Source organism: Lutra lutra, chromosome 12 (genome assembly GCF_902655055.1).
Source record: "Lutra lutra chromosome 12, mLutLut1.2, whole genome shotgun sequence".
NCBI classification, from domain to species: Eukaryota; Metazoa; Chordata; class Mammalia; order Carnivora; family Mustelidae; genus Lutra; species Lutra lutra.
This window is the reverse complement of record NC_062289.1, coordinates 24061917-24083560: the sequence shown is the minus strand read 5'-3', so window position 1 is coordinate 24083560 and position 21644 is coordinate 24061917. Positions and strand designations below refer to the sequence as shown.

The window sequence follows — 21644 nt, the reverse complement described above, 5'->3', positions numbered from 1 at the left end:
CAAATATATACTTTATGAGACTGAGATAAAAATCTCTTTCTTTTTAGGAAGTTACTTCATGCTTACATGTGCTGGGCAACCTTGTAGGCACTTGGAAATAGTTTATACTGATTAATATCACATAGATTCACCCCACAAATTTTTCTGAATGAGTAATAGATTTCTGCATTTCAACTCCAGTTTTCAGAGGTTTTGAAAATTGCCAGGTGGCCTTAAATGGACTGACTTGAGACATTATTTCAAAATGGAATCATAAGGAATATTAGACAGGAAAGCTTTTTAATAATGATATTTTCAATACCACCATTATGGATTTTGCTGTTTTAGATACGGACAGAACACACTTATTCAGTTTGAAGACTTTGGAAATCATAATGCATTCAGGTTCTTGAGAAAATATCGAGAAAAGTATTGTACCTTCAATGATGATATTCAAGGTAAAGCAAAAATAAAACCTTAGATTTTTGATCCCTACCTTCTTTAAACCTTTTTAATCTGCCCTTTTGTTATCTTAAAAAATCTTTATTTGAGCGGGGGCTCCTGGGATGCACAGTCGATTGAGCATCTGACTCTTGATCTTGACTCCAGGTCATGGTCTCCGGGTTGTGAGATGGAGCCCCACATGGGCTCTGCACTCGGTGGGAAGTCTTCTGGAGATTCCTTCCCTCGGCCCTCCCCCCCCACCCTGTTCACGAGCGCTCTCTCTCTTCAAAATAAATAAATCATTTACAAAACATCCTTACTCATCTTACAGGGACAGCTGCAGTAGCCCTAGCGGGTCTTCTCGCCGCACAGAAAGTTATAGGTAAACCACTCTCAGATCACAGAGTCCTATTCCTTGGAGCAGGAGAGGTACGTTTTTGTGCGCTTTGAGCATTTAAATCTAAAACTCTCCTTTAGAATTGGAAAAATGGGACATAATGAGCTTCTCATTTTGTTGTGATCTTGTATGAATGGAAGATCTCTGTTGTAAAGTAGGTAATTTAACATATGTTTAGAAATACTATGTTTAGAGAGAATATCACAAAGAATCAACTTTTGCGGGGTGCCCAGGTGACTCAGTCATTAAGCGTCTGCCTTTGGCTCAGGTCATGATCCCAGGGTCCTGGGATCAGGCCCTGCATCGGGCTCCCTGCTCGGCAGGAGGCCTGCTTCTCCCTCTCCCACTCCCTCTGCTTGTGTTCCCTCTCTTGCTGTGTCTTTCTCTGTCAAATAAATAAGTAAAATCTCAAAAAAAAAAAAAAAAGAATTTTTATGTGATTTGTTAGAGAATAAACCAAATATTCCTCATAATGCATAATCCTCATATATAAAGTAATTCAAGCATTGTATTATACCCTGGTCTTTATTTTTTAAATTTATGTTTCATTGGATAGGCTGCTCTTGGAATTGCAAATCTCATAGTTATGGCTATGGTTGAAAACGGCCTCTCAGAAGAAGAGGCGCAAAAGAAAATTTGGATGTTTGACAAGTTTGGTTTGTTATTTAAGGTAAGGTATTTAAATCTTGGAGAAGCAAAAGAATGTTGTTAAAATGATACTTTTAGTTTGACTTTTTAAAAATATTATCAATTCCTAAAATACTATATCGCACTGGACTATCCAGATTGTACCCATTGGGGGACCTTCCAGTATATTCTCAACAGAAATCCTCCAGTCTCCTTTCTGTCTTTTATAAAGACTCTTGCTTCATATTCAAGTCATAATCTCCATGTTGGCACCAGACATATTCTTTCTTGCTTTGTTCTCTTTAAGAAATCAAGTAACCATACAAATAAGATTGTACTTGGCCTTTCTAAAACTAGGTTTTTAATTGGAACTCAGAAGTTCCTAATTAAATTGTTAGCAGGACATCTGACATTTGAGCAGAAATTCCTTAGCCATTTAGAGATTATAGGCCCTTGTAACAGTCCAAGAGCAATCCATGGATCCTTTCCTGAGGCCAGTTCATGGATAAGGAAGAGCTTCCAACCCAGATTAATTTAGTATCCTTTGTACCTGCCTGCTTTCCTAGCACTGATTGCCATTTTTAGTAGCTTAAGAAATGCATTATATCTTACACTGTGTAACACATTAGGTAAACCATTTCACAGTTGAACCTACAGTACCAGCACTGTTGTATTTTTGCTCTATACAATGACAGACAGCAATTACTTGAAGCAGACCTCTTCAGAGCAAGCTTATTTCAACGTACTTTGTTTCAGTTCTGAAATCTTTCCTTTTTAACTAGTACTCACAACTGTTGACACGGAAAATAAAATAAAGTGTTTGAATGAAAAATCTTGAGCGCTTAAATTATACATAATTTAAAATAGTAGTTTAAAATGTGCCAGACCTTATGATAAGATTCCGTAGGTATTATCTCGTTCAGTCTTCTGTGAAGTTTTACAAATAAGGAAACCTAGGATTTAAAAGGGCAGGTGACTTTCCAAGGTCATTAGCGTAAGTAGTGGATGTCAGAGTCACATCCAAGCAGACTATGAAACCTGTGCTCTTGACCATGAAGCTGTGCTGCCTTCCAAGTGAGCTGTCACCACTGTATTTGCTTGTATCTAAGATACAAGGATTAGAAACTTTTTACTTTTAGAAGGCCATTGGCAGCATACATATTTTTACTGGTACACAGTTTGGTGCTTCTTTTTGTGGTGTTGGTTTTCACAGATGTTTTGTGTTTCTTTTTTATATTTGTAGCAAGTCAAGTCTAGAATGAATATGCTGTTGGTTAGCGTAAATGTGAATCCCGGAATATCTGCAAGTTCGGGGAATATTTTTCTTTTAGGGTGTGTGAATAGCTTGACTTACGGGTTTTAGGTGTCTGGACTCCCCTGCTGACCCAAACACTGCCCTCCTTTTTGAGACTCTGAGAGTTTCCTGTTAAACCTACATATTGGAGAGCTGTGGTCCTCCAGGGGGCAAGTATAAGAAGCCACTGTTCTGAGAACCTGAATCTGTTGAGGCTATATGTCAGTCCTTTAGTTAACTTCCCATCTAACTGATTATGGTGTGCTGCTTTTCCCAGACCCTGCTAGTTCTTATCTGGGGGTATTCTAGCGTTCTGATAGAAAAATTCACCTCTGCAGTGGGTTCTCCTCTTTTGCTAAAATAAGGATGCGGATTTCTCAGCCTGGTTGGATTTTGCATTTGATATATTTTTGACTGCTTTAAATTGTTGAAAAATTCTCCATTGTTCTAGTTTGTCAGTGGTATGTCTCCTGGCCTTATAACACCACTAAGGATTTAATTTTTATAGTTTTTGGCTTGGGATTTAGGGAGGAAAGCATGTTTCTCCATTCAGCCATCTTGGACTAGAATTCTCTGTTCTTATTTCAGAACTCTTACTAGTACAAGTCTATGATGTCTATCTGCAATTCTAAAATCCTAAAAGCTCTGAAATCCCAAAGTTTTTTTGAAATTGGTAACAAATATGATTGACTTGGACTTATCTAGTAGCAAAACCAGAGAGGTATTTGTAGTCTTGACCTTTTGTACTTAGTGTACTAAATTTTCTTCAGTTTGGGGTGCCCATGTTGGGGGATTTTAATATTTGATATATTACCACAATACGCTTCTAAAGTATGAAAATATTTTACATCTAGCCTAGATAAGGGATTGTAAGCCTTTGTGCCATATTGGATTTAGAAGCACTTCACAAAGTAAATGAGTTTTTGACAGGGACTAGAAAGTTTCTGGTTAAGGTGGGATTTATGTTTTATATCTGGGTTTTGTGGACACTGGAAGATAGTGGCTGAAGAGGAAAGTAAATGAGAATGAAAAGGCATTCCTATTGTAGAAAGAATATATGACTCATAATGATGTCTTTTCCTTAATCCTCAGTAAGCATTTACTAAAAAATACTGTATTTTTCCCAAAACTTCAGGGGCGGAAAGCTAAAATAGACAGTCATCAGGAACCATTTGCTCACTCAGCCCCAGGGAATATACCTGATACTTTTGAAGAAGCAGTAAATATTCTCAGACCTTCAGCTATAATTGGTAAGTAGAATTGTCGACATGTCATCATATCACTTAACAATATGTTGCTGGTCATCAGTACCATGCAGGAGTACTAAAAATGAAATGACCTATTTTATCTAACTTTCAGCATATAATGTGTTTTTCTGTGATAGCCTTTTTGTGTAAAGTTCAGTTAACAGATGTTGCCTGTGATCTTAAGTGTGGGAAACTGTACAATTTATCATGCTTTGCTTTTAGACTTGGTGTGACTGCTGTGCTCAAAACCTGAAAAAGACCAAGGTCATGTGATAGACTAAACCAAGAAGTCCTATGCAGGGTCAAATCTTTGCACTGGCAGCAAAGCAGAAAGCGTTGTTATGTTTTGAGAGTAAGGCATTGCATAGCTGACTTCAGAGTATGCCAAAATGGTACTGGGTTCACCCCAGAAAATGTAAAAGTATTTTGTTTTTTATTTTTTATTAACATATAATGTATTATTTGTTTCATGGGTACAGGTCTGTGATTCATTAGTCTTATACGATTCACAACATCACCATAGCACATACCCTCCCCAAAGTCCATCAGAAAGTCTTTATTTTTTAAAAAAGATTTTATTTATTTATTTTAGAGACAGAGAGAGGATGTGAGCAGAGTATAGGGTGGGTAGGAGGGGTGGGAAGAGCAGAAGGACAAGCATACTCTGTGTCTAGGGCAGAGCCCGACACAGGGCTCAATCCCAGGACCCTGAGATCATGACCTGAGCTGAAACCAAGAGTCAGATGCTTAACCAACTGAGCCACCCAGGTGCCCCAGAAAATGTAAAAGTCTTTAAAAGAGGAGCTATTTCATTTCCTATATAGCTGTGAGATTTGAATCCATAAGTTTTTAATAGTTTTATCACTTTCTTGTAGAACCCCTATTGAATGTTAAATAGAAAACAGTCACAAACAGTAAGGTTCTGTGGTCGTTAGCTTCTTCATTGATTAGAACACACAATTTCTTAGGGCAAGGGGACATCTTGAAGATCACCCAATTTCTCTCAAAATTCAATATGAAAACCTAAGAATCTGTCCACCGATTTTCTCTCTGGAGGGTCAAGGAAACAAAAATTGAAAAAGTTTAATTCCTTTAGAACTCATAGACTCCTAAAAATATGTCCATACACTTCCCTATAGAGAAACACTGAATATAAATTCTTTTTTTACATAAGAAAAACAAGCACAGAGATGTTAAACAACTTGCCCAAGATTTGTGAATATTTCATATAGTAACAGGAGTGACAGAGAACACTAGAACTCTAGTCTCCAGATCAGTATTCTTTGTTACATATCAGTTTTTAAAGTAGAATTGAAAATTAACTATTTTGATTGTTAAATATAAGTCATCTTATTAGATGAACTGGAAAAGGACTCAGCTGAGGTTTTGCTTGGTTCCCGTCATAGGCTGAGTGCTCTTCATGCTTCTGTAACACTGCATACCTGGCACCTGTTACAGGTTTTCTCATTTTCTGCCTACTTTGTTTTTCTCTCCCCTGTAAGTTGCATTGTGTTCATGTTTATATCCCAGTAGCCTAATGCAGTGTCTGAGACATTGTAAGGACTAAAGAAAAGGTCATTAAATTGCGTCAAGAAAGTAGATTGCTTTAGTCAAGATGATTTTTTATCCCTTCTGAATTCCTATTATTTGTTTAATTAAACCCGAGTTTAACAATTTAACATTTGAAATGCAAGTTTTTAACTTTTTTTTTTTTTAGATTTTATTTAGTTATTTGACAGAGATCACAAGTAGGCAGAGAGGCAGGCAGAGAGAGAGAGGAAGGGAAGCAGGCTCTCTGCTCAGCAGGGGCTCGATCCCAGGACCCTGAGACCATGACCTGAGCTGAAGGCAGAGGCTTAACCCACTGAGCCACCCAGGTGCCCCAAGTTTTTAACTTTTTAAAGTTCATTTTTAATTGTGGTAAAATACACATAACATAAAATGTGCCACCATAACCACTTTTTAAATTTAAATTCAACATATAGCCAACATATAGTAAGTACATCATTAGTTTCAGATGTAGAGTTCAGTAATTCATGAATTGTATATATCATAACCCTTTTTAAGTGTATGATTAGGTAGTGTTAAGTGCATTCACATTGTTGTGCAGCTGGTTTCCAAAACTCATTTTGCAAAACTGAAACTCCATACCAATTAAACAAATACTTTCCCTAGCCCCTTGTTGCCACCTTTCTACTTTTTGTGTTTATGAATTTGACTACTCTGGGTATATCATGTAAGTGGAATCACATAGTATTTGTCCTTTGTGACTGGCTTATTTTACCTAGCATAATATCCTTAAGGTTCATTCATGTTGTAGCAAGTTTTATCTTAATTAGACAGAGATGGAGATAGTCATACTCTTTTTTTTATTTCCTAGAATTTACTATGTTTGGGGTAAACAATAAATATTTTAGTAAAAACTTTCAGCATTTTATTGTTTTCAGATTCGAGATTGTGTTCCTATGGCATTATCTCAGCAATACAAAATATGTGTTTTGTTGTATTAAATGTATTGCAGAAATGCTGTTGATAAGAATTGTTTTATGTTACATGTAAGGAAGTTGCTTTTCCCCCCCTTATGTATTATAGGAGTTGCAGGAGCTGGCCGACTTTTCACTCCTAGTGTAATCAAAGCCATGGCTGAAATCAATGAAAGGCCTGTAATATTTGCATTAAGCAATCCTACAGCAATGGCTGAGTGCACGGCTGAAGAAGCATATACACTTACAGAGGTACTACTAATAATTGACTGAATTGGTTATGTCCATTATTTTCCTTCCATTGGCCTTAGTTATACATTCTTGCATAATTCTTTTCATGGTTAACTGTAGAGATTACAGTATGCATCCTTGGATCATCAAGTTCTGATATAAATTATTGTGTGTATGAATTCTGGAACATAATTACCATACATCTCCATTTTAACACCTTTCTGTCTTGTGGGCTGTTGTTGTACATTTTAATTATATTTTAAATCCCAAAAGACAGTCTTGTTCTAAACACAAAATAATTGATTTTGATACATTTCGATACATTGTAATATCTTCTCTTGCTTGTCTGCTGTGTATGTCTGTGCTTTTATCTTGGGTCATTGTCCTTCTACCAGAAGAACTTTCCTTGAGTGTGGGTCTGATGAATTTATTTTAATAATCTCTTTATTTTGCCTTCATTTTGAAGGATATTTTTTACTATGTATAGAAGTAAAAGTCAGTGGAGATAGTATTCTATTATTTCCTGACTTCTGTTTTCCTTTTGATACATCGTTTTGTCTTGGGTTTGGCTATAATGGACGTAGTTGAGTTTGTATTTATTCCAGCTGGGACTGTAGAACTCTGTATCTTGATGCCCTCTTTTGTGGCCTATGTTGGAAGTACCTGGGTTGGCTGCATTCTCAGTCTGCTCTTGTGGGTCTCCGGTTGGAGAGTGTCAGACTTGTTCTCATATCTCGGGTATCTCTTACACGGCTTTTTGCATATTCCATCCTGCTGACATTTTGTGTGGTCTTTCTTTCTTTCTCTCTTTTTTTTTTTAAAGATTTTTATTTATTTATTAATTTGAGATCGAGAGAGAGCAAAAGGAAGGACAGAGGGAAAGGGACAAGCAGACTCCGTGCTGAGCGCAGAGCCCAATGCAGGGCTTGATCCCATGACTCTAAGATCATGACCTGAGCTGAAATCAAGAGGTGGATGCTTAACCCACTGAGCCACACCAGCACCCCTGCATACTGTATTTTAATATTTTCTTTGGGTATATCTTCCAGTTGCATGCACTCTTTTTAGCTATGCTAATCTATTGCTAGGCCCTTAATTTTATTGTATTTTTCATTTGTAGAATTTCAGTGTGACTGTTTTTCTAATTAGTGAAACAGACTTACAATGGCATATTATAGAAATAATCAATTCATAAATAAATTCTACTTCCTTGCCGTCACATTTAATAAAACAATTCTTTTTACTCTTCAAACATAGCTTCACTGTTGGTATTTGTCTTCATGAAAGCCATTGTTTTCAGTCATCTGACAGCTGTTGGGAACAAGTTTTTACTTTCATCCAAATCATTTAAGGTTTAGTACTTCTGAATTCTTTGACACTGCCCCAGGACTATATCCCAATTACAGGTGTCTGCTCATATACCATTAGGACAGTTAGGTTTTCCCCACTGTTCTGTAGGGATATATTTTTAATCTCCACAATGTAATCTGTATTGTTCTTGTAAGTGGTCTTTAAGGGACCCCAGGAAGTAGTATTTAAAGGCTTGTTTACAGTGACACCCAACAGGAAATTATTAGGTCATATACTTCAGAATAGGTAACCAATCTGTGATGAATGCTTTTTTCTGCACTCTATTAAAAATGTCTTTTACTATGGAAAATTTCAAACATATACAGAGGTAGAATAGTCTAGTCAACTCCCATATGCCAGTACCAGCTGTGGAAATATCACCTCCTTCTCAATCTTGTTTCTTCTACGTCCTTCCCACCCTAAACAGATCTCAAGACATCGTACCGTTTCATTGTAAATCTCTCAAAAGTTAAGAGTTCTTTTAAAGATATAATCATGGGATCATTACCACACCTCACAATTTTTAACAGTATTTTTCACATACTTATTTCATCTTTCTACGTAGCTTATAGTTCTCTGCTAAAATAGTCTATCTTATTATTTAATTTCTGAAATATATGAATCATGATGAAAGTTAATGTCTGATAGCAGGAAATACATTACTCTCTGTGAATCCATTTCTGTCCTCTTTCTTTTTCTTGGTTATGCAGTCTTGTATTTTTGTAAGCCTCGTTTTATTTTTGTTTTTTGTTTCCTTCTTGAGTGCTAGATGGTGTGGGTAAACAATTGTAGCGGTAATTTGAGGCTCTGGAGGAGGGGGTCTTCCCTTTTCCTGTGGTGGGGGTTGGTCTGGAGCAGCTCACCTTAATCTGATCAGGATGCGGTCCATGGGGTGCCTGCTCTCTTTCCATGGTTTACGCTTTCTCCCAGCGTGTAGTCCAGGGCTATTTATTAGCAGCCATCACCCCCAGCAGGCCCTGAACTTTTCTCCCTCTGTCATCGTGAGGCTCCTGATAGCTTTGTTGCTCAGGTTCTCAGCCACAGATACCGCTTCTTTTGAAATCCGCAGTCTTCATGAGGGGGAAAGCTTCAAATAAGTGCTGGAATCACATGTATCTTGTTTTCCTCCTCTTCTGCATCTCCCACAGCCAAGCTCTCATGATTTCGATAGCACTGCTGCTTGCTTGCTTGCTTGCTTGCTTTCTTTCTTTCTTTCTTTCTTTCTTCCTTTCTTTCTTTTTAAGATTTTATTTATTTATTTGACAGACAGAGAGAGATCACAAGTAGGCAGAGAGGCAGGCAGAGACAGAGGAAGGGAAGCAGGCTCCCTGCTGAGCAGAGAGCCCGATTCAGGGCTAGATTCTAGGACTCCGGGATCATGACCCGAGCCGAGGGCAGAGGCTTAACCCAATGAGTCACCCAGGCACCCCACCCTGCTGCTTTCTTAACAGATATTTTTAATGTATTTTATCCAGTTTCTCTCATTGTTATCAGAGGGAGACTGGGTGTGAAACAGCCTGGATCATTGCCAAAGCAGAACCTTCTCAGAACTTTCCAGACTTAGTATTCATGCTCCTTAAGTCTTCAGCATTCTTTTTTTCTCATTGCCAAAGTATTTATTTTGATACATACATTCCCTCTAAATTTCTTTTGCTTCATATTGCCGCTCAGTTTAGTCAAAATGAATTCTGACTGCTGGTTTCCAAGTTATAGTAATCACTGAAACTTCTAATAGTTATTGAAATCTTTTTCTTTGAAATCATCCACAAAATCAGCCTCCAGATAGCAAAGTAATAAATAAATGAAAATCAGTCTCTTTTAGTATACTGCCTTATCTTTTTACCAAAGTATGGTATCCTATTTACCAGTCTTTACTACTTAAAATTAATGGTTATTGCCCCCAAGATTAAGTCTTAGTCTGATACAATGACTGATAAATATACTCAATTTGTCAGTAGGTTTTGGCATTTTAGAAATATAAAATATGTAAATGTTTTGGGCAGTAGTAGCATATCACTGGAAGATGGCCCAAACATTTAAGAATTTTATTTTTTGAATAAATACCATCATGAGAGCTGTGTATTACTAGAATAAATAAAAATAAAAATCCAACAAGGAGACTAGTTTGATATATTGTAGTCTATCAGTTCTAAGATGCAAATTTTTTCTCAATATTGTATTACCTCCTAAAAATGATAAAAAAGCATTGTGTCATAGTTTAATTTTACATAAATTTCTTCTTAGTCTTACATAAAATGATGGCATAAATTACATATTTGCAGTCACCTCTTAAATTTTTAGTGTCCTTTTGTTTTCAGTAGAGAGAAGTCTTAGTGTTACTCTAACACCCTCTGCTGCTTAGTGAGAAAAATACTTCTTTTTAATTCTTGAACTTCAGAATGAGAACACTTGGTTATCATTAAGATCCAGCCATATTTGATTGATCATGTAAGACAAAAAAATATCCTGAAGAACTGCTGTAGAATCTTGCCATTCTAGAGAAAATACCCAAGATCTTTCTAAATCTAAAAATTTACTGATATCATGAGAATGCAATTTTTTTCCTATAAAGAGCTTATATCATATAAAGCATTTTATAAAGCTATTAAAATTAATGATATTACAAAAATAATTATTATATGCATTATCATTGTAATGTTATATGGCATTAACCATGAACTGACTTTAATCTTCAAAGAAACACAATTTCATCACAGTCTCTGTGCTTAGAACAGGTGGAGAATGATCATAGCTCTCTGTAGAAAATGATACAGCCGCTTGACATTGTAGCATCAGGATAGTCACCTGGGGCCACCCCTAGCATAGTTAGATAGCTTCTATACTTTGTGTCATTTTGAAACTGAAAGTATGTCTTGTAAAAGTAAAAATTAATATACATTGTAGACCTTCAGGTGGTCCAAAGGGTCAGACTGATGAGTGTTAAATCCACTAATGCCAAGGATTCACTATACTTCAGAGAATAATCAGCCTTGATAGAATACCCATTTTTAGATCTAGAGAAAAGAAGACAAAATATTGTCTAAACACTTATTATTCTGTCCAATGTTCAGGTACCATGTGAGTTTGTCCATCCTTCTGTGTGGAGATAGTTCAGTTTTCTGTAAACCATCTCATACTTAATCCAGGTAGCTGTTCAAACATGACTGACTTTTGGCTCAGTCGGTTAAGCTTGATTTCAGTTTGGCTCATGATCTTGGGGTTGTGGGATTGAGCCCAGTGTCAGGCTCTGTATTTGGTGTGGAGTCCGCTTAGGGTTGGCTTTCCCTCTCCCTCTGCCCTTCCCCGCTGCGCTCTCTCTCTCTCTCTCTCTCTCTAAAACACATAAATCTGGGGCGCCTGGGTGGCTCAGTGGGTTAAAGCCTCTGCCTTTGGCTCAGGTCATGATCCCAGGGTCCTGGGATCGAACCCCACATTGGGCTCTCTGCTCCGTGGGGAGCCTACTTCCTCCTCTCTCTCTGCCTGCCTGCCTCTCTGCCTACTTGTGATCTCTGTCAAATAAATAAATAAAATCTAAAAAAAAATTGCTAAAATACAGACATCTTTAAAAAATAAATAAAAATTAAAAAATAAAAGAAATAAACATGACTTACTTTAGTCATACCTCAAGCATTCCAAGATAGATTATCCTGTTTGAGAACTACTGTTTTCTTGCTCTTTGCGGTTTTTTGCCAAAGAGGAGTGGAGCAGATGGGATTTGTGGTGGGAAAATGATATTTAAAGGATTTATGGAGGCACCTGGGTGGCTCAGTTGGTTAAGCGTCTGTCTTGGGCTCAGGGCTCAGGGCTCGGGTCATGATCCCAGGGTCCCTAGGTCCCTCCTCAGCCGGAAGCTGCCTCCTTCCTCTCCCTCTGCTGCCTCCCGGGGTTATGCTCTCTCTTTCTCACTCTCTCTCTCTCTCTCTTTATCTCTCTCTCAAATAAAGTCTTTAAAGAAAATAAGAGATTCATAAATTTACTTTCAGGTACTTTTCAATTTCACAGGTATCTAATTCTCCTAGAAATATTGAACATGGGGGCGCCTGGATAGCTTAGTCAATTAGCATCTGCCTTTGGCTCAGGTCATGATCTCAAGGTCCTGGGATGAGCCCTGCATGGGGCTCCCTGCTCAGCAGGGGAGTCTGCTTCTCCCTCTGCCCCTCCCCTGCTCATGTGCACTCACTTGCTCTCTCTCAAATAAATAAATAAAATCTAACAAAAAAAAAAAAGGAAATAATGCATATGCTAGTAACATTATATTCCATTATTGAGCACAGTACTAAAATTGGTACTACAAATTTGGAGACTTATTTTTCTTTAACAAGGCAACGTGCTGTATTTTTCTGGGGTAATACTGTGGTTATACCATACATAGGTTTTGTAAACTGTCCAACAGGAGCATTGTTAGCATAATAGAAAGACCATGGGCTTTGGAGTTACAAAAAAAAAAAAAAAAAAAAAAATCTGGATTCAAGTTTAACTACTACAATTGTAACGTGACTTTTTACAAAGTATTCGGCAATCTAAGTTCTAGTTTTTTGAGATTTTTTTTTTATATCAGTGAGGTGGAGATGATGATAATCTCATAAGGCTTTTTATGCAGGCTAAACTGGGGGAACACATACAAAACACCTGGTACAGAGCCAAAATTAATAGATGTATGGTCAGTGATCACAGTTTAACCTTTGGTGTGTTCCCCTTCATTCACAGATGTTTATAGCAATCTTCATTATTCAGGATGGTATTTGTTGGCCCATCTACATTTTAAACTTTTTAAAGGAAGTAGAAGGGGCACCTGGGTGGGTCAGTGGGTTAAAGCCTCTGTTTTCAGCTCAGGTCATGATCCCAGGGTTCTGGGATTGAGCCCCACATCGAGCCCCACATCGGTCTCTCTGCTCCACAGGGATCCTGCTTCCTCCTCTCTCTCTGCCTGCCTCTCTGCCTACTTGTGATCTCTGTCAAATAAATAAATAAAAATCTTAAAAAATAATAAAGGAAGTAGAAGTGTGAGGATTTTTAGTTTCCTGATGGACAATTTTCAATTTTATTTGAACATGTGCCTCTGCATAAAAACTCATTCTGATAAGAATTTTAATGAAAGATTATGTTATATAGTAAATTATGACTGTTTGCAAGTAATACATTGGTCTATTTTAGTACAGGATTTAATTGTGTTTTGACTAACCTCAGTGTTGGTCCACATTAAGTTACAAATTGAGGTTATTTCATTTCTTACCAGGGAAGGTGTTTGTTTGCCAGTGGCAGTCCATTTGAGCCAGTGAAACTCAGTGATGGGCAAGTCTTTACACCAGGCCAAGGCAACAATGTGTATATTTTCCCAGGTAAGTGCCACCATGATTTATATTAAAGAGTAATAGGTAATTAAGTTAAAATACTTAACAAAATTATGTAGAATTTACGATTAAAATGAATAATAGTATTTATAGAATTTTGCTATGTATATACAGGGAAACTCAAGGAATTCAGCAAATCTAGCTTGCTTTATTTTCCCTGTAAATGTATTTATTCATCTTTTCCATTAAGCTTGTTCTTATTATAGAAATAATGTAGTACATGGTATATAAAAATGCAAAAGGAACAGAATGTTATAAAATTATTTAGTCTCTGCCTTCAGTACCTCTTTTTTTCCTAAGTTTTAATTTAAATTCCAGTTAGTAAAAAAATTTCAAAAAATAAATTCCAGTTAGTTATACAGTGCAGTATTAGTTTCAGGTGTACAATTAGTGATTCAGCACTTCCATCCAACACCCAGTGCTCATCAGGACAAGTGCTCCTTAATCCCACCACCTGTTTAACCCACCCCCCCCACCCCCACCCCTCCTCTGGGAACCATCAGTTTGTTCTCTATAGAAAGAGTCTGTTTCTTTGTTTGCCTCTCTTTTTTCCTATTGCTTGTTTGCTTTATTTCATAAATTCCACATATGAGTGAAATCAAATAATCTTTGTCTTTCTCTGACTGACTTATGTTGCTTAGGGTAATACTTTCTAGCTCCATCCATGTTGTTGTAACTGGCAAGGTTTCATTCCTTTTTTTTTTCTTAAGGGCTGAGTAATAGTACATTGTATATATATACCACATCTTTTTATTTTTTTTAAAGATTTTATTTATTTATTTGACAGAGATAGTGAGAGAGGGAATACAAGCACGGGGGAGCTAGAGAGGGAGAAGCAGGCTCCCCACGGAGCAGGGAGCCCAATGCGGGGCTGATTCTCAGGGTACTAGGATCATGACCCAAGCTGAAGGCAGACACTTAACAATGGAGCCACCCAAGCGCCCCTGGCCCACACCTTCTTTATCCATTCACCAGTTGATAGGCAACCTACATAATGGGAGAAGATATTTGCAAATTACATACCTGATAAAGTGTTAGTATCCAAAATATATAAAGAACTTATAAAACTCAACACCCAAAACCCAAATAATCCAACTAAAATATCAGCAAAAGACATGCATAGACATTTTTCCAAAGAGGATATACAGATGGCCAATAGATACATGAAAAGATGCTCATCGTCACTGGTCATCAGGGACAAACAAGTCAAAACTACAATGAGATCATCACCTCACACCCATCAGAATGGCTAAAATCAACAACACAAGAAACAGCAGGTATCAGTGAGGAAGCGGAGAAAGGGGAACCATCTTGCACTGCTGGTGAGAATGCAAGCTGGTGCAGCCACCCTAGAGAACAGTATGGAGGGTCCTCAAAATGTTAAAAATAGAACTACCCTATGATATAGAATTGCACTGCTAGGTATTTACCCAAAGAATACAAAAATTCTAATGCAAAGGGATACATGCACCCCAATGTTTATAGCAGCATTATCTACAAGAGCCAAAGTGTGTAAGCAGCCCAAGTGTCTCCTTGGTACCTCCTTATTGTACTTCTCAGCTATAACCACTGTCAGTGGTTTGCTTTGAGTTTTTCTGATGGTTACCATCATAACTAATACCCTTATCTTCCCTTATCTTGATTCTAGCCATGGACTGTATGTATGAACTTCCCACTGTTAAATAAATAGTGTACACATACCTCCTAATACTTTGCTTCTCTACCTTTCAATTTGTGTTACTATTTTTAGTTTTCCTAGTAGTTACCTTTATTTTTATATAACACATCTAAAAAACTTTTGATAGCAACTTAACGATAGTTTGCCATGTTGAAAAATCTGGTGTTTAGCTGTATCTGTTCTTATTCCATCTCTCCATTTTGGTTAGTTAATGTTTCTACATTGTAGGGCTCCTGTGCGGCTCAGTCAGTTAAGCATCTGCCTTTGGCTCAGGTCATGATCCCAGGGTCCTGGGATCGAGCCCCGCATTGGGCTCCTCTCAGTGGGGAGCCTGCTTCTCCCTCTCCAGCTCCACCATGCTTGTGTTCCCTCTTGCTATCTCTGTCATAAATAAATAAAATCTTTAAAAAAAATTTCTACATTGTAGAGAGGGTTTTTGGACATGTAGGTTGTGCTCTGTTATTTTCTGTGCTTTGTAGATTGATTCTGAAATTACATGACTATTTATGTCTAAACGGGTTGATTTGATAAATATAGTAGAATATGTAATTCTATATTACAAAATTTTTGAAACTCAAAGTAAAAGTCTTTCAGGTATCAAGTATCATGAATCAATCTTTCATTTCCTGCCAGCTTTCTTCATTTCTTCTGGATCCTGCTCCACAGCAGACTACTTTCTCTTTTTCTTTTTTTAAGATTTATTTATTTGAAAGGGAGAGTGTGCGTGTGCATCAGGGGAGGGGCAGAGGGAGAGGATCCCAGGCAGACTCCCCCCTGAGCAGAGAGCCTGATGGGGTCTCAATCTTACAACCCCGAGATCGTGACCTGAGCTGAAACCAAGAATCAGATGCTCAACTGACTGAGCCCCCAGGCGCCCCGCACAGCAGACTGCTTCTTGTAACCCGTGTTGTTCTCCCTCTCATGCATGCGCTGTTTCTGTCTTGCTGCTATTCCTCTCTATCTTGATCTCGTTTTTCGGGAGTACATCTTTTGACAAAGTGTTTTCGTTAAGCATGGATGAAAAACTTCCTGAGTTTTTACATATTCTAAAAATGTCTTAATTTTGTCTTCTCGCTTGATAGTTTGGTTGGGTAGAGGTTTGTAGATTGAAAGCCCATTCCCTCAGATCTTTGAAAATATTTCTCCACTTTTAGTGTTGCTGTGAGAAATCTGATGTCATTGAGATTCTCATTTCTTTATCCATACTAGCTTTTTCTCTCTAAAAATACTTAAAATTTTATCTTTATCTTTAGATTTCTGAGGGTTCCTGGGATGCATCCAGGTGTGGGCTTATTTCCATTTATGATGCATATCTGTGTGGGGGCCAGGTCACTATATATTCTTTTCCAAAGGATTTTTTTAACTTTGTTTTTTCTTTCTTATTTCCTTCCTTCCATCATTTGTTTTTCTCTTACGGAACTTATGTTAGATCATGGTCAAATACTTCTGTTGTCCTTGACTTGTAATTTTTATTTTACATTTTCAACTCTGCCTTTTTAAATTCTGTAATGTGGGGGAGTTCTATTCATGTAACTCTTGATTTCAGGGCTGTGAATTCAAGCCGCATGTGTGAGTGGGGAGCCTACTTAAAATAAAACCTAAAACAACAACAAAAAGTCTTTTTTTTTTAATTATAAAAATTTTCAAACATACACAAAAGCAGAAAGAAGAATGAAGTCCCATGTTCCTGTCTCCCGCATTTCAGCAGTTACTAACATGTAACCATATTTTCCTACCCATTCCTTCCTCACTGAGTTATTTTAAAGCAAATCAGAGAGATCATATAATTTTATTCTTAACTACTACAGTATATATCTCTTAAAAAGTAATTTTTTTTACAGTTGATCGAAATTTTTTTTAATTTTATTTTTTTCAGTGTTCCAAGATTCATTGTTTATACACCATACCCAGTGCTCCATGCAATACCTGCCCTCCTTAATATCCACCACCATGCTTACCCATCCCTCAGCCCTTCCAAAACCCTAAGTTTGTTTCTGAGTCCACAGTCTCTCATGGTTCATAATTTCATAATATCATACCACATAAAATGAACATTTGTTTGAATCACATATCATCAGTTCAGTAGGCTCAAATATTATTTTTTTTATTCCCAATACCTTTATCTTATCCTAAAATCACTCTTTTTTAATAGCCACTTTTATTTTTTTAAAGGTTGCAGGCTCTTTTTTAATTTCTTCTGAGAACTAAGATTCTTTTAAATATTTCTTCCTTTTTGCTGTTCATTTTCTATAAATTTCTGGTGATCCTTAATTGTTCATTCATTTTAATGAAAGACTGTGTTGGATTTGGCCTGAATTTCCTTAGTCTTCTTGTGGGCCTCTCCCTGAGGAGCTGACAGTAGGCGCTACGATTTCATGACAGGTAGATTTTTAGTGTACATAGGCTAGCATCAAGCAAGCACATTTTAACTGTTGTCAAAGTAAAGAAGACTTCTAGCCTGTGAATACCCCAATGCCTTTGTGTGTGAATTTTCCTCCATTTCCTCCTATGTAGCTGTTTCGTGTCTAGAATTCTACCATGCTTGGCTCTTGAGACCTCGTGTCTGTAATAGAAACTCTCTCATCACCAATGATCTCTTTCTAGAACTTGATAATGTTCAGAATCCATCCATTCTATCCAGCAGTATTCCTGTGGCATAAAGGCATAAGAGTATGGAAAAGAATACTTTTCTGCTCATTTTAACAAAGTCATCTTCTGTATCTTATTTGACTAATAAGGAATTTGGCAATTGATTATTTTTATACAACACCACAAAATCCTAACTTTATTATTAACCATTACCAGCATTATAAATACAAATGTAAAAATGACTTGGTAGTAGAGGTAAACATGGACTTTAAAGCAGGAGACCAAAAGTCTGTTGATTAAAAAAAGGTAAGGCTCTGATAATGTTTGAATTACCTGGTCCAGCAGTTATAACTGGATGAAGTAACAACAAAACTAAAACCTTAACAGGGTCAAAAGGCTAATAAGATATTGACTAATAAAATACTCGGGAATTCTGGATCAAGAGTAGGGGGAGAACTTGAGCTTCAAAAACCAATTGTGAAGGCCTTTAGCCATGGTGTTCTCTCATCAGCAAGAGGGGGCTGAGCAGTCCAACAACAGTGCTTTTGGTGGAAGGAGGGCAAGCGTCAGTCTGGCATCTGCCAAGAGTGAGATTCTGTTTGAACCTCTCATGCTGTAGCCCTAAAGGCTGTACCGTGGAATATGGGTCTAGTTTGCACTGTCGCGTGGATGATCTAGAAAACCTCAAGCCTTTGTTCTGGCTTACCAGCACGCACAAGTAACTGGCAGAAGCGAACAGAAATCTACGGAACAAGATAAACACTATCCTTTTCTTCAGGTTACTTTCACAAATTTTGAAATACACCTCCAGTTAAAAAATTAAAGATAAAGACACACGTACAGAGACAAGACAGCAGAAGCCAAAAGTATCAGAAATAACAGGAAAACTGGAATTCTGGCTATCATACAGGTGCTGTGAAACAAATATGCTTGTTGTGTTTATGGAGATAAAAGCCAAGCTTGAAAGATTCGGCCAAGTAACACTAAATTGTAGAATTGAAAAAGAAAATAAATTTAAGAATTCAGTGAATGAGGCTTATGGCAGATTAGACTAAAGAGAATTAAACTGTAAAGTCAGAAGAAATGATCGAGAGACCAAAAAAAAGAAAAATATAGAAAAACTGATATATACCTTTAATTGATATACTTTATTGTATGGTCCCAGAAGATGAACATGAGAATGAAGCAGAGGCAATATTTGTGTCCTGATGGCTGAGAATGTCTTAGAACCTGATGAAGTCAGTACACAATATTGACACGAAACTAGTGAAACCTGTGTGGGATAAATAAAAGGCCACATCTAGGAACATTGTTGTGAGGCTTCAGCAAACAATAACAAAGAGAAGACTATGAATGCAGCCAGAGCAAAAGGATTTCCTTGAAAGGAGCAACTATAATAGTTTATCAGTTAAGCAGATTGAAACTGTTAAAGGGACATGCATTGTCTGGCAGGAGAGTACATTAGAGATTGCCATGAAGTTTTCATAGGGTACAGGTTATAAATTTTAGGATAATCATTAGAAGGCTAGAAGAACTTCCCAACTATGGTTAGAGACTGTTAAGGGAGGAAATGAAATGATTTAAAAAAAAAAAAAATTCGACAGTCAAGAATGAAGAGGAAAGGAAGGAACATGGAATAGACAAGACAAATATAAGAGGACAATAGATTTTGCTCCCATCATTTAAGCAACTATATTAACTATGGATGGAACAAATAAATGCTCTACTTTCTGAAATATATCTATTGTCTAGAGGCTAGATTAAAATAAGGAATCTATTAGCCATCTGTTTTTCTTCTCATCCTTGATTAATTGGATAACTGTAGTGCCCCACTCTGACCAAAGACTATTGTGATACTCTTTGAATATTGTAAAACAGAATTTCTAGACTGGAAGACACCAGAGAGAGTTGAGGAAGGAGGTGTCAGAAAGTAGGGTGATTGAAAGCCAAGTCACCACAGTGATGCTCAGAGTGGGTAAGGCCCATCCTCGTCCTCATGGCTACCAATCTTTCTTTTAGTTCCTAACCCTTACATATGAAAAACACTCAAATGTTACTCGTCAACTAAGAAAATTTCTTATATAAACAATTTATCTCATGAGAGACTAAAATAGACAGGAAATAAAAAAGCTGTTTAGGAAGAAGCAGGGATTGATTCGGTGGGGAGAAGGAAAGTTTAAAAATTATCAATAACCACATGGAGACAAAAATAATATGTTCCAGAAACAGGAGAGAATTTTTTTTAAATTAGAAAACAAAAATGAGCTCTTGAAAAGTTTGATAGCAGAAGGATTATTTAAAAAAAAAAAAAAAAAAAAGCTGAGGAAATCACCTAAAAACAAGCAGAGAACAAGGGATGGAAAACAAAAGAAGAAAATTAGAAGACTAGTCCAGAAAATACAATATCAGAAAAAAGAACTGGAGAGAGAGAGAACAGGTAAGTGGAAGGAAGAATATTATCAAAGATTTCATGAACATTTCCCCAAACTGAAAGACCCAAGTTTCTAGATAGGAAGGGGCTCCCACTGAGTGCCGTATGTGAAAGTCATGCACCTCAAAGCCCATCACTGGGAAAATGCAGAACATTTGGGACGAGAAAGGTTCCTAATACTTCCAGAAATGCAGTAAAAAGATAATCACCAAAAAGGATCTGGAATCGAATTGGCACTGGTTTCTCACCAACAGTTCGGGCAGTTAAAAGGTATTGAAGTCATGACTCACAATTCTGAAGGGAAATTATTTCCAAACTAGAATTCTAAACCCAAACAATCAAAAATAAGTGGACAGCAGTTAAAAAAAAAAATGGGGGGGGGGGCATCTTTGGAAAACTGCAGGAAAACATGTCTGACCAAAAAGAGGGAGTAACAAAAAACTAGGAAGAAGTGGGATTTAGGAAGTGAACTCAGAAAGAAAGAAAGGGAATCCCTATGAACATAAAGGATTTTGCAGGAAGACTGCTCCAGATCCGGGATGGAGAGCAGGATCTGGGCTGGAAAGCAGATGGTTGTAGCAGCAGAGGATTCTTCTAGAGGATGAAGGAAGAGAGTACATGAGGTGACTGAGTTACTGGATGATTCAGGCAAACGAATGACTGTTTCAGTGTGAAATAATTTTAAGTACTGAAAAAGTAAAATAAGGAGAATAGGATAGTGACTTTAGGGAAAACCAAAAGTTTTGCAGAAGAGGAGAAATAATCACGACACGGTGTTAATAATGGCTCTGCTGGAAGTAACACTCATGAAGTCATAATAATATAAACGTTGACTGCTGATTGATTCAGCCAAAATGGTGCCCTAACCATAGCGGCAAAAGGGACAAGGCTGGAAATGGGAAAGAAAGCCAAGTACTTAATTCCTGCAGGAAGGAGTGGGTGATATTTAAAACTCAGAAGTCAATCAGGAGAAATACAAGCAAGCTGTTTGAGAGAAAGAAATATAAAAATAATCAGCTAAAAGAATTGAAAGTAGCTGCCTTTATAGGGCAAGAAGTGGCAGGGTTAGAGGTGGGCTGGGAATTGATGTTTTTTATAACAAGTGTTGATAAATTATATGCATTGTTATTTTGCTAATTGTAAAAAACTAAATTGAGAAAAGCCATTTGATATTTCCTAAGTTATTCTAGGAGGTCAAAATTCTAACAGTTAACAAAGATTATTTGATTTTAACTCTCAGGTTTCTGTTTTCTCTTGGCTGCTAATTTGGGGGGGGTGGCTGTCTGGGGCTAGCGGTCACCATTAACTTGCTTCAAGTCTGGAATTTGTTTGGTTCCTTTCATAATTTGAAAAGTGACCTTACTAAATAAACTATTTAAAATGTTTTGTAGGCGTGGCTTTAGCTGTTATTCTCTGTAACACCCGGCATATCAGTGATCATGTTTTCCTAGAAGCTGCAAAGGTAAATGTTTTAAATATTGTTTGGCTCTTTTATTAGGATGAATTATAAAGATAAATGGATCTTAATTAAAAGCAGAGAGAG

At 37.1% G+C, this 21644-nt stretch overlaps 1 protein-coding gene across 2 annotated transcripts in view; it reads left to right on the top strand.

The window, feature by feature from the left end:
• The window catches only part of ME2 (malic enzyme 2), a 56663-nt gene that overhangs the window by 28206 nt on the left and 6813 nt on the right, over positions 1 to 21644 (top strand). For both annotated transcript variants that reach the window (XM_047697025.1, XM_047697026.1), the window contains exons 8-14: positions 328 to 437; positions 755 to 852; positions 1377 to 1490; positions 3877 to 3991; positions 6581 to 6723; positions 13289 to 13391; positions 21493 to 21563. In XM_047697025.1, coding sequence (XP_047552981.1) covers positions 328 to 437; positions 755 to 852; positions 1377 to 1490; positions 3877 to 3991; positions 6581 to 6723; positions 13289 to 13391; positions 21493 to 21563 — 754 coding nt within the window. The remainder of the gene's footprint in view (positions 1 to 327; positions 438 to 754; positions 853 to 1376; positions 1491 to 3876; positions 3992 to 6580; positions 6724 to 13288; positions 13392 to 21492; positions 21564 to 21644) is intronic.